The 11,059-nt window shown below is 46.9% G+C and overlaps 1 protein-coding gene across 3 annotated transcripts; it reads right to left on the bottom strand.

The window, feature by feature from the left end:
* Window positions 1–674: 674 nt before the first annotated feature.
* Window positions 675–10,013, bottom strand: ankrd34a (ankyrin repeat domain 34A). 3 transcript variants are annotated; one of them, XM_085803205.1, is made up of 5 exons: window positions 9,426–10,013; window positions 8,382–8,673; window positions 7,556–8,067; window positions 6,291–6,673; window positions 675–1,048 (listed from the first exon to the last, which is right to left on the bottom strand). In XM_085803205.1, exons 1-5 carry the CDS (start codon window positions 9,618–9,620, stop codon window positions 826–828), a joined length of 1,605 nt encoding a protein of 534 aa, XP_085659331.1. In that variant the 5' UTR covers window positions 9,621–10,013; the 3' UTR covers window positions 675–825. The 3 variants fall into 3 exon arrangements, with proteins under 3 accessions (XP_085659331.1, XP_085659330.1, XP_085659329.1); XM_085803204.1 differs by having other exon boundaries at window positions 6,291–6,676; XM_085803203.1 differs by having other exon boundaries at window positions 6,291–6,682; window positions 9,426–10,010.
* Between the last annotated feature and the right edge of the window lie 1,046 nt (window positions 10,014–11,059).

Consider the following 11,059-nt stretch of genomic DNA (forward strand, 5'->3'; position numbering starts at 1 on the left):
ACACACACACACACACACACTCGTCAACCCCCCTCCGCCTCCCTCCCTCCCTCCCAGCCCCGCCGAGCCGTGTCGCGGTAGTACCGCGGACGAGTGGCGGTGCCGGCAGGGCTCCTCGCTCGTTTCAGCCGCTGTATGACAGACTCCCGGCCGGGGGGGAGGAGGGTGGGGAGCCCCGGCGCCGCCGACGACCGGGAGACCCCCCTCCCTCCCCCAGACGGGGGGAAGTCTGTCATACGGCGGCCGAAGCGGCCGAGGAGTCCCGCCGGTGCCGCTGCTCGTCCGCGGTACTACCGCGACACGGCTCGGCGGGGCTGGGAGGGAGTGAGGCGGAGGGGGGGGGGACTGTAAATGTGCTCCAATCACACCCCTGTTCCTTTACTTTGAGGATGAGATGTCAATATAATTTTTTTTCCTGTGTAAATATGTTCCAAATTCAGTTTTACTGGAAGTCACTAATCCAATGGGGCTGCCACCCGGTGACGTCACAATATGCAAATTAGATGAGTATATTTACTCCTATCACAAACTTTAGGTCATTATGAATATTTTTCTCATTTACACCATAGATTTATCCCTGACCATTTAAAAGCTACAGCCTTGTGAAATCCTGAAATCCAAACTTAATATTTTCCTAAATAAACTCTGGCGCCTAGAGGGTTAAATCCAGTTGAACTAAACTAAACTCTCTCTCAGTTTGATAAAAACCTCCCAGAAGGAAAAGGAAGAGTCTGTGAGGTGCAGAAACAGGAAGCAGAAACTGTGCATTTCCAAGTCTGTGCAGCAGCTTCCCATCATGATGCTTTGCTCCAACTTCTCCGGTCATCAATCCCCGTTGGACTCGACGACCTTCTCGGCCAGGATCTCCTGGAAGGTGGAGAGCTGCTTCATCTGCTCCGTCTGCATCGAGTGCCTCCTCATCAGCTTCTTCTTCGTCTTGAAGTCCGGCCCGCGCTTCGGCGAGGCCGGCGCCACCGGCACCAGGATCTTGTGTCCGGCGTGGACCGGCGAGGTCGGCTTCCCGTTGGCGCGGATGTCTGGGATCGGCCTGTGGGTAGGGATGCAAATTATCGAGTAATTCGTTAATCGATAGTTGTTGTTTTTTAACAATATTTTTTATTGAAATTTCAAAAGCATTTCAAATTCAACATTGAATGTATAAACATTTTCACCCATATCCCCTCGAACAGACAAAAAAATAAAATAAAAAAGCAAATGGACAGTGACATCAGACTAATAAGAATTGTAGTGTATTATCCACCTGAACTTTTTGCTTTAACATTATGTATTATGTTCTTCTGTTTTTCTTGGAACTGAAGGAAAGTGTTTAGTAACAGTAATAGATGAGACATGAGTGACCCTTGTGAGAGGAACCCTAAGAGAATGTGTTTTTGTTCACAGAGCCTTAAACTGATGTTTAGCCTCGTCCGGAGGATGAACCCAAGGTCGTAAAATTATCAACCTGATCTCACAGAAATGCGTGAAATGACCACGAACACCTAGTACCAGATTCCGTGCTCCTTTCACGTAATGTGTTAAAATTACGTGAAAGAAGCACGGAAACAGTCTCCACTGAAAGCCAATGAGTCCAACTTCCGTGAGATGGCCACGCAAACCGTGTCGTGGTGGATGCACGCATTTTCAGCTTCAAAGACACCCCCAGTGCGTCAACAGCCTGACGAACGGTCACTGTCCCTCCTCGTCACATGCTTGACTCATTAGGTGCCCGTTTTTTTTTTTTTTTTTTACTTTTCCTTAAAGCTTTATTGAACCTGATGCTGCTGTGTCTGACTTTACAGCAAGGACGTCCTTTCGGTTACTATATATTTATTTATTTATTTATTTATTTATTTAGTGATCATGGTGTTTGGTGCAGAATAATCAATCAATAAATAAATAAATTAGGTCGGAAGCTACGTCAGACCGGGGGGGGGGGGCGTTGTGGATTCTACAGGTGAAGACCACTTCCGCGTTCAAAAAGCTGCTCTGTTTAATCAATATTCTGAAGAAAGATCTGATTATTAGCCATAACGCTGTAACCATCCAAGGAAGACTGTGTAACAATATTATGTGCTTCTGCTGAGTCCAAAAGCCCTGTGTAATATCAACTGTATTTTAAGAAAACACGTTTTGTTTCCAATGTCATATCACGGAGAAGCACTACATTACCCATAATCCTCATATTTATCAGCGACGTGTCTAATTGGTTGAGCTTGCTGTTACCAGCAAATGAAAAAATAAAACAAATTGAGCTTATATTATTTTCTTAGTAACTAAAAGGTCTTAACATCTTTTTTGTTTTCAACATTGAATAAAAAAACGGTGCTATATTGTTAAAATTCAACAATAAAGTGCATACAAGTTGGCTTGACTTCTTTCTTTTTTTCTTTTTTTCATAATTTTCACCAGCATCTTTCTGGTCCACATCACTTCACATTTAATGTAATTTTTAATTCAATGAGTGAAATTTTATTTTTTATCTGAAAAACATTATTATGAATTCAAGGGTCAGAGGTAACTGATTAGTGTTAAATGTAACCTTTTTGACCCTGTTACCTTGAATAAATCACTAAGACTTTGATGCGGGAAGCTGAGATTTTGATTTGATTTTGTTCAGAGCACTAGGGACAAAGTTTCTGTAGAATTTCAGACCTGTCGGACGTCCAGAAGGGTCACAGCTGACCGTCCAGGCTCGTTTCTCGGCCTTCAAAGCCTAGATTTAGAAGCCTTTTGTCTAATGACGTCCACATCCTTGGGGTTATAAGGCTGAAAGTTTCATGCATTTGTCCGGGGCCTAAGGCCATCCACCATGTGCAATTTCAAACCTGTGCGACCTTCACAAGTGTCAAAGGTCACTGATTTGTGACCTTTTTGACACCGTTTCCTTGAATAAAACACCAAGACTTTGATGCGGGAAGCTGAGATTTTAAAATGTGGTCCAGAATGTCTAGTAGATTGTGTGTGCAAAGATTCAGAGCTCTGTGACATTCAGAAGGGTCACAAAGAGCCAAAAAGCAATGCTCCTTTCTCTGACCTCATATTAAAGGAGAAATGTTTAAACAGCAATTCTTTAATAGCTTCCAGATGCTTTGGCCTATCAGGCTGAATTTTTAGCTAAAGGAGCTGGTGTACGATCAGGAAGTAGGGGAGCTGTGCATAAAGCCAATTGGTAAGTGTCAAAGGTCACAGGGGTCAAACATCAAAGTGAATCCAGCCATTCCTGCTTTTTCTCAACAAAACATACACGCTTTAAGTTATCATCATGAAATATAAATATCTTGTATATCAGAGAGTCCTCTATCAGAATATTTTGGTCCCGTTGCTCTAGGGCCCCGGGGAGCCACTTGGCTTTCCCATGCTCCCACAGAGTTGGGCCTCGGGGTGATGGATAAGGGCCTCACCATGAGTCCACAGGCCAAGTTTCAAGTGATTTGGTCGGTTTCTATGGAAACAGCGGCCTCAAGGATACAGAGGAATGCGGCTGTTTGAAGCCCCGCCTCTCGAAAAGTAATGGCTCGATCAGGACCAAACACACATCTACGCGTTCGTCTTGGGCCCCCGAACCATGTATTAAAAAAATCAGAACTGTACGACTTTTGGAAATGTGTTTTGTCTATTTCGGCTTTTCAGACTCAGAGTCTGTCAGACTTAAAGCGTGAGAGACCCTCTTCGTCAGAAAAGCCAAAATAGACAAAACACATTTCCAAAAGTCGTACAGTTCTGATTTTTTAATACATGGTTCGGGGGCCCAAGACGAACGCGTAGATGTGTGTTTGGTCCTGATCGAGCCATTACTTTTCGAGAGGCGGGGCTTCAAACAGCCGCATTCCTCTGTATCCTTGAGGCCGCTGTTTCCATAGAAACCGACCAAATCACTTGAAACTTGGCCTGTGGACTCATGGTGAGGCCCTTATCCATCACCCCGAGGCCCAACTCTGTGGGAGCATGGGAAAGCCAAGTGGCCCCCCGGGGCCCCTAGAGCAACGGGACCAAAATATTCTGATAGAGGACTCTCTGATATACAAGATATTTATATTTCATGATGATAACTTAAAGCGTGTATGTTTTGTTGAGAAAAAGCAGGAATGGCTGGATTCACTTTGATGTTTGACCCCTGTGACCTTTGACACTTACCAATTGGCTTTATGCACAGCTCCCCTACTTCCTGATCGTACACCAGCTCCTTTAGCTAAAAATTCAGCCTGATAGGCCAAAGCATCTGGAAGCTATTAAAGAATTGCTGTTTAAACATTTCTCCTTTAATATGAGGTCAGAGAAAGGAGCATTGCTTTTTGGCTCTTTGTGACCCTTCTGAATGTCACAGAGCTCTGAATCTTTGCACACACAATCTACTAGACATTCTGGACCACATTTTAAAATCTCAGCTTCCCGCATCAAAGTCTTGGTGTTTTATTCAAGGAAACGGTGTCAAAAAGGTCACAAATCAGTGACCTTTGACACTTGTGAAGGTCGCACAGGTTTGAAATTGCACATGGTGGATGGCCTTAGGCCCCGGACAAATGCATGAAACTTTCAGCCTTATAACCCCAAGGATGTGGACGTCATTAGACAAAAGGCTTCTAAATCTAGGCTTTGAAGGCCGAGAAACGAGCCTGGACGGTCAGCTGTGACCCTTCTGGACGTCCGACAGGTCTGAAATTCTACAGAAACTTTGTCCCTAGTGCTCTGAACAAAATCAAATCAAAATCTCAGCTTCCCGCATCAAAGTCTTAGTGATTTATTCAAGGTAACAGGGTCAAAAAGGTTACATTTAACACTAATCAGTTACCTCTGACCCTTGAATTCATAATAATGTTTTTCAGATAAAAAATAAAATTTCACTCATTGAATTAAAAATTACATTAAATGTGAAGTGATGTGGACCAGAAAGATGCTGGTGAAAATTATGAAAAAAAGAAAAAAAGAAAGAAGTCAAGCCAACTTGTATGCACTTTATTGTTGAATTTTAACAATATAGCACCATTTTTTTATTCAATGTTGAAAACAAAAAAGATGTTAAGACCTTTTAGTTACTAAGAAAATAATATAAGCTCAATTTGTTTTATTTTTTCATTTGCTGGTAACAGCAAGCTCAACCAATTAGACACGTCGCTGATAAATATGAGGATTATGGGTAATGTAGTGCTTCTCCGTGATATGACATTGGAAACAAAACGTGTTTTCTTAAAATACAGTTGATATTACACAGGGCTTTTGGACTCAGCAGAAGCACATAATATTGTTACACAGTCTTCCTTGGATGGTTACAGCGTTGTGGCTAATAATCAGATCTTTCTTCAGAATATTGATTAAACAGAGCAGCTTTTTGAACGCGGAAGTGGTCTTCACCTGTAGAATCCACAACGCCCCCCCCCCCGGTCTGACGTAGCTTCCGACCTAATTTATTTATTTATTGATTGATTATTCTGCACCAAACACCATGATCACTAAATAAATAAATAAATAAATAAATATATAGTAACCGAAAGGACGTCCTTGCTGTAAAGTCAGACACAGCAGCATCAGGTTCAATAAAGCTTTAAGGAAAAGTAAAAAAAAACAAAAAAAAACGGGCACCTAATGAGTCAAGCATGTGACGAGGAGGGACAGTGACCGTTCGTCAGGCTGTTGACGCACTGGGGGTGTCTTTGAAGCTGAAAATGCGTGCATCCACCACGACACGGTTTGCGTGGCCATCTCACGGAAGTTGGACTCATTGGCTTTCAGTGGAGACTGTTTCCGTGCTTCTTTCACGTAATTTTAACACATTACGTGAAAGGAGCACGGAATCTGGTACTAGGTGTTCGTGGTCATTTCACGCATTTCTGTGAGATCAGGTTGAAAATTATATATAGGCTAGATCTGTTTAACTGTGTATATTAAACAGATACAGGTATTGTTTGGATTTACAGAATGCTACATCTGTTTAACTGTGTATGTTAAACAGATACAGGTATTGTTTGGATTTACAGAATGCTTCGGTTAAGGTCGAACAGTTAATGCCTAATATGGTCAGTTATATCCTTATGTGGGGAGAAGGTGGAGTTTTGGAGTTAGAAAGCATATAAAGATTGTGGTTTTGAGCCGTAGACAGAGATCTCACATTGGCACCAGAGATGCTCCAAGATTCGACATTTTTTGTACACTGTTCTTCTTGTTAATAAACAACTTTTTTGAATACAAGTGAAGACGTGTCAGCGGTGATCCCTTCTTTTCATCAACACATCAATATACCACAGAATAAAATGAGACAAAAAGGAAAATGTCCGATTAATTGTTCCCATCCCTACCTGTGGGGGTTGATGTTGAGCGGCGGCAGGAAGCCCGGCCGCGTGTGGGAGATGTGGTCCAGCAGCAGCGTTCCCGAGCCGCGGCGCTCCAGCAGCCCGGGCGTCCGCCGCCGCACGCTGAGCGGCGACACGGAGTTGGGAATGTTCTCCAAGGATTCTCTGGAGGAGCTGGCGACCAGCGACAGCGGCGAGGCGTTGTATCTCCTCCGCTCCACCGACACGCGGCCCGAGTCCGGCGATCCGGGGATCGACTCGGGGGACAGGTGCGTGTCGGACTCGTAGTGCTCCATCCGCGTCAGTTTGGGATGAGCGATGAGCGCCCGGGCCGCCGCTGCGTTCTCCTGGGACTCTGGAGCGGTGTTCCTCCGGTACAGGATCTGGTGCTGCTGGACCTTAATAATAATAATAATAATAGTAATATATTTTATTTGTAAAGCACTTTTCATAAAGTAATCTCAAAGTGCTACAGAAACCAATAAACAAAAGACTAAGAGAAAAATCAGACACGTTAAAATCAGCAGTAGATAAAACAGCTAAAGGAGGAGATTAAAGCAGAGAGAGAATAAAAACATCTAGGAATGACCTAGGAAAGCCTGTCTGAACAAAAAAATTTTAAGCCCTTTTTTAAAGGTAACGACAGACTGGGGTTGTCGTAGGTGTTCAGGGAGGGAGTTCCAGATGTGGGGGGCAGCAGTAGCCTCGTAAACCAGCCGCTCCCGGAAATGCAATTCATTTCATTCTGAGGGAGAGTCTGGCCTCATCCCCATTCTAAGCGTGTGGCCTGAAACCCTCAGAAGGCCGAGCCAATCAGCGTCACCTCTGTGATTGACACAGCACGTTGGCCAATCAGGAACCGACTGGTGCAACACCCCGTCACTACAGCAACTTGCTGATTGGCTGAATGGGGTTGTCTGTCAACGCTACGACTCCCGCCCAGCCCAAACGCTTACAACGGGGATGAGGCCAGACTCTCTGAGAAATGAAATGAAATGCATTTCCGGGAGAGGCTGGTTTACGAGGCTAGGGCAGTGGAGCAGAAGGCTCGGTCTCCCATGGTGCGGAGTCGTGTGCGGGGCTGATGGAGGAGGTTGGTGCTTTTGGACCGGAGGCTTCGGGTGGATGAGTGAGGGGTGAGGAGGTCTTTGAGGTATTGCGGGGCGTTGCTGTAGATGCAAAGGTGGGTGACGAGGGTGATTTTGTATTGAATTCTTGAGGTTATGGGAAGCCAGTGTAGGTTCTGAAGAATGGGGGTGATGTGGTCGTACCTTGTCGGCCCAGGAGCCGGAGAGCGCCGCGCAGTCCTCGGAGCACGACCGGTCGATGAGTTTGGGCGAACACGGGTCGTGGGTCTCGATGCTGTGTCGCCGCGACAGCAGCGGCTTGACGGTCGGTTCTGTGATGGACAAGCCGTTGATCTCACTGATCGCTCTGCTGAGATCCGAGCCGCCGCCGCTTTCCTCCGCTAGACCGCCGTCCACCACCCGGTCCTGAGCAACAACACCGGCGGATGCGAGTGCTGATGGCGCCACGAGGCCCCACGGCTCCGAGTTCAGACGCTTCAGCAGCTTGCGCGGCGGCGGTCTCTTCTGGGCTGAAGGCAGCGGTAGAGCCGAGTTGACGGCGAAGCTGAAGACGCCCTCGTCGCTCCGGTCTCCCGCTGCTGCAGGCGAGGCCGTGCCGATCTCCACCTCGGACGGAGACATGCAGGCGGGAGTCAGCTTGTCCACGACGCCGGGGGAGGGCGGGGCGTTGAGGTACTGTTTGGTCTTCTTGGTGCCTGATGGAGAATAACAAAACCAATAGTCTGTAACAGTGGGGAATATCGGACCCTTTTTCAGAAAAAGGGTCCTATGTTCCCCAGTATGTATTGCAACCGGGGAACATAGGACCCTTTTTGGGAAAAACAGGGAACATAGGACCCTTTCTTGAAAAGAGGTCCTACATTCCCAGCAACAGTGGGGAACATAGGACCCTTCTTCAGAAAAAGGGTCCTCAAAAAGAGGGTTCTATATTCCTCGATCTTGGAATATAGGTACGCTCCCGATAAAAGAGGCCTTAGAGATCAGGAAGCGGGCGAGAGCCGCCATCTACCTGACGGAGACGTATCCGTGGTGATGATGATGACCTCCTTGCCGCGGGCCTTGCAGGCGTCCAGCAGCACCTGCAGCGTGTCGCGGTCGCCCCGGTTGATGGCGTGGACCAGCGCCGAGGACCCGGAGTAGTCCTTCAGGCTGGGGTCGGCGCCGTTCTCCAGCAGCAGCGACACCACCTCCTTCCCGTTCTGCTCCGCGCACGCGTGCATCAGCGCCGTGCGGCCGCTCTTGTCGGGGATGTTGGGGTCGGCGCCCTTCTCCAGCAGGTAGCGGACCATCCTCTGGCGCGTCTGCATGAATTGAATGAATGAATTTATATTTATTTACGTGTCGTGCACCAATTAAGGCGCCCAGTCTATAAGGGCTTACAAGACACATTATCATCATATTTATCCTTACGGCCTGTGACTGTGGATCGGGTGGACATTGAGAGGGTTCAGTCATACAAGTACCTTGGAGTACACCTTGATGACAGGCTGGACTGGTCCGTACACACAAATGATGTGTACAAAAAGACACAAAGCAGGCTCTTCTTTTTAAGAAGACTCAGGTCTTTTGATGTATGTAATGTAATGCTGCGTATGTTCTATCAGTCTGTCATTGCAAGTGTTACATTCTTTGCTATTGTCTGCTGGGGTAACAACATCAAGGTCAGGGACAGGAAGGTAGAGGCTGTGGTTAAGTGGAGGATGGGGTGTAAGTTGAAGACCATCCTGGGTGACCCCCAACACCCTCTACACAAAACCCTCTCAGGTCAGAGGAGCAGCCGAAGCAAAAGGCTCATCTCCCTGACCTGCAGAACTGAAAGATTTAAGAGATCATTTGTTCCTGCTGCAATCGTTTTATATAACACTTGTTAAAATGTTTTTTGTGTTCATCTTTTTTGTGTCATTGTTGTGTGAGCTACTGGACTAACTTGAATTTCCCTGCTAGGGATGAATAAAGTATTCTCTATCTATCTATCTCTATCTATCTAGACACTAAATAAAATCATCAGAGCACAGACAAAACCAAACAAAAACAAACACCACATGGAGTTCACATAAATAATTGCCTGCAGCTCGTCGTAGCTCGCCAAGCAGGCGGCGGAGATGGGCGTCTCTCCGCGCTCGTTGCCCTCGTTGATGTAGGCGCCGCCCTCGAGCAGCAGCCGGGCCAGCCTCAGCTTCCCCTGGAACACGGCTTTGAGGAGCGCGTTGCCCTCGGTCTGCAGCCCGCCGCCACCGCCATCTCCCATGATCCCTCGCTTCACCTCAGACCGCCTGACCGCCGCTACCGGACGCAGCTCTGACCGGCCGACCGCCACGAGAAGACACAGGACCTGCAGCAGCCGAGACAAAGAGTAGAGATGCACCGATCAATCGGCCGCTGATTAAAAAGGCCGGTTTTAGATCCAATCGGCCCCAATCGGTGACCGGCCGGTCACTGTCGTAATCTCCGGTTTTCGGCCGATCAAAGTGACAAATGTGCGGTGCGTAGCAGTTCAAATTGCCCAGAGCAAAACAGTAGCCAAGCTAAAAACTAGCAGAAGACTCAGGAAGAAAACATGTGGCTGACTTGGACTTATTTCCCTGTGCCAGGACGACCCAAAACACGCTCTTTGTAATGCTGCAAGTCAAAAGTATTCATGCAAAACCGCTGATGCACGTTGCCTTCAGGGACAGTTTTTCATCAACAGTCTTTGAATTTCCCTCTACAACAACTCTGTGTGGTAACGTTGTGTTATTATCTCATAGCGTGGTGAATGTGCAGCTCACAACTTGTCCACCAGAGCGTTGTGGAGTTGTTGGATTGTGTATTTGATGAGTTTGATGATGAGGGAAACCAAGAAATCCCATAATGAGCCTCCGTAGCGTAGCTCTGAGCAGCTCACGGCTCTGCTCCACCGTTCTAAAAACAGCTTGCACCGACAATTAAAGGTAACAAACCTACTGCTATGACTATAGGGATTATGGGCAATGGGCCAGTTTGACTAAATGTTGAACTATCCCTTTAAATTAAGGTAAAAATGGAATGGGAATAATCCTGCTTAGTTCCAAGTCGACGTGTCGTCTGAAAACCAGGTTCACAGGTAGAAAGACTCACACACACTCCTGTGTTTGTACTTCAGTGTGACAGATGGACACACACACACACACACACACACACACACACACACACACACACAGACACACACACACACACACACACACACACACAGACACACACACACACACACACTCTCTCTCTCTCTATCAGCTGGACTCTGGACCGTGGGCTCAGACTGAGTCGTTCACATGTCGCTCCGTGTTGTCGCTTCATGCACCAGTCGCTGCTTCACGTGTCGGCTGCGCTTCGCCTGCGACCATGACGATGGTGGCCATGGTGACGATGGTGATGGAGGTGATGATGAAGATGATGATGGAGGTGATGAAGATGTGGAGGAATGCAGCAGCAGCAGCAGCAGCAGCAGCTTCTCTCTACGTCACTTCACCCTGACGCAGTCGCTGCTATATTTACACACCGCGCTGCAAAGTTAACGGCTGTGTGTGTGTGTGTGTGTGTGTGTGTGTGTGTGTGTGTGTGTGTGTGTGTGTGTGTGTGTGTGTGTGTGTTTTTGCTGCATCGTTAACAAAATTACACACCTAGTCTCACACACACAGAGTTTAACCCCGTCTTTAGTCTTTAACAGCCGAG

Source organism: Trachurus japonicus, chromosome 16 (assembly GCF_045865225.1).
Source record: "Trachurus japonicus isolate A0001 chromosome 16, Traja_1.0".
Lineage (NCBI taxonomy): Eukaryota > Metazoa > Chordata > Actinopteri > Carangiformes > Carangidae > Trachurus > Trachurus japonicus.

Bases quoted from the DNA above. Each gene is read 5' to 3' on its own strand.
- ankrd34a (XM_085803203.1), bottom strand. From the start codon at position 9,620: ATGGGAGATGGCGGTGGCGGCGGGCTGCAGACCGAGGGCAACGCGCTC. The intron at 8,068-8,381 runs GTAGATGGCGGC...ATTCTCCATCAG, and splicing joins CACGGATACGTCTCCGTCAG to GCACCAAGAAGACCAAACAG. The intron at 1,049-6,290 runs GTAGGGATGGGA...CCCTACCCACAG, and splicing joins CTCAACATCAACCCCCACAG to GCCGATCCCAGACATCCGCG.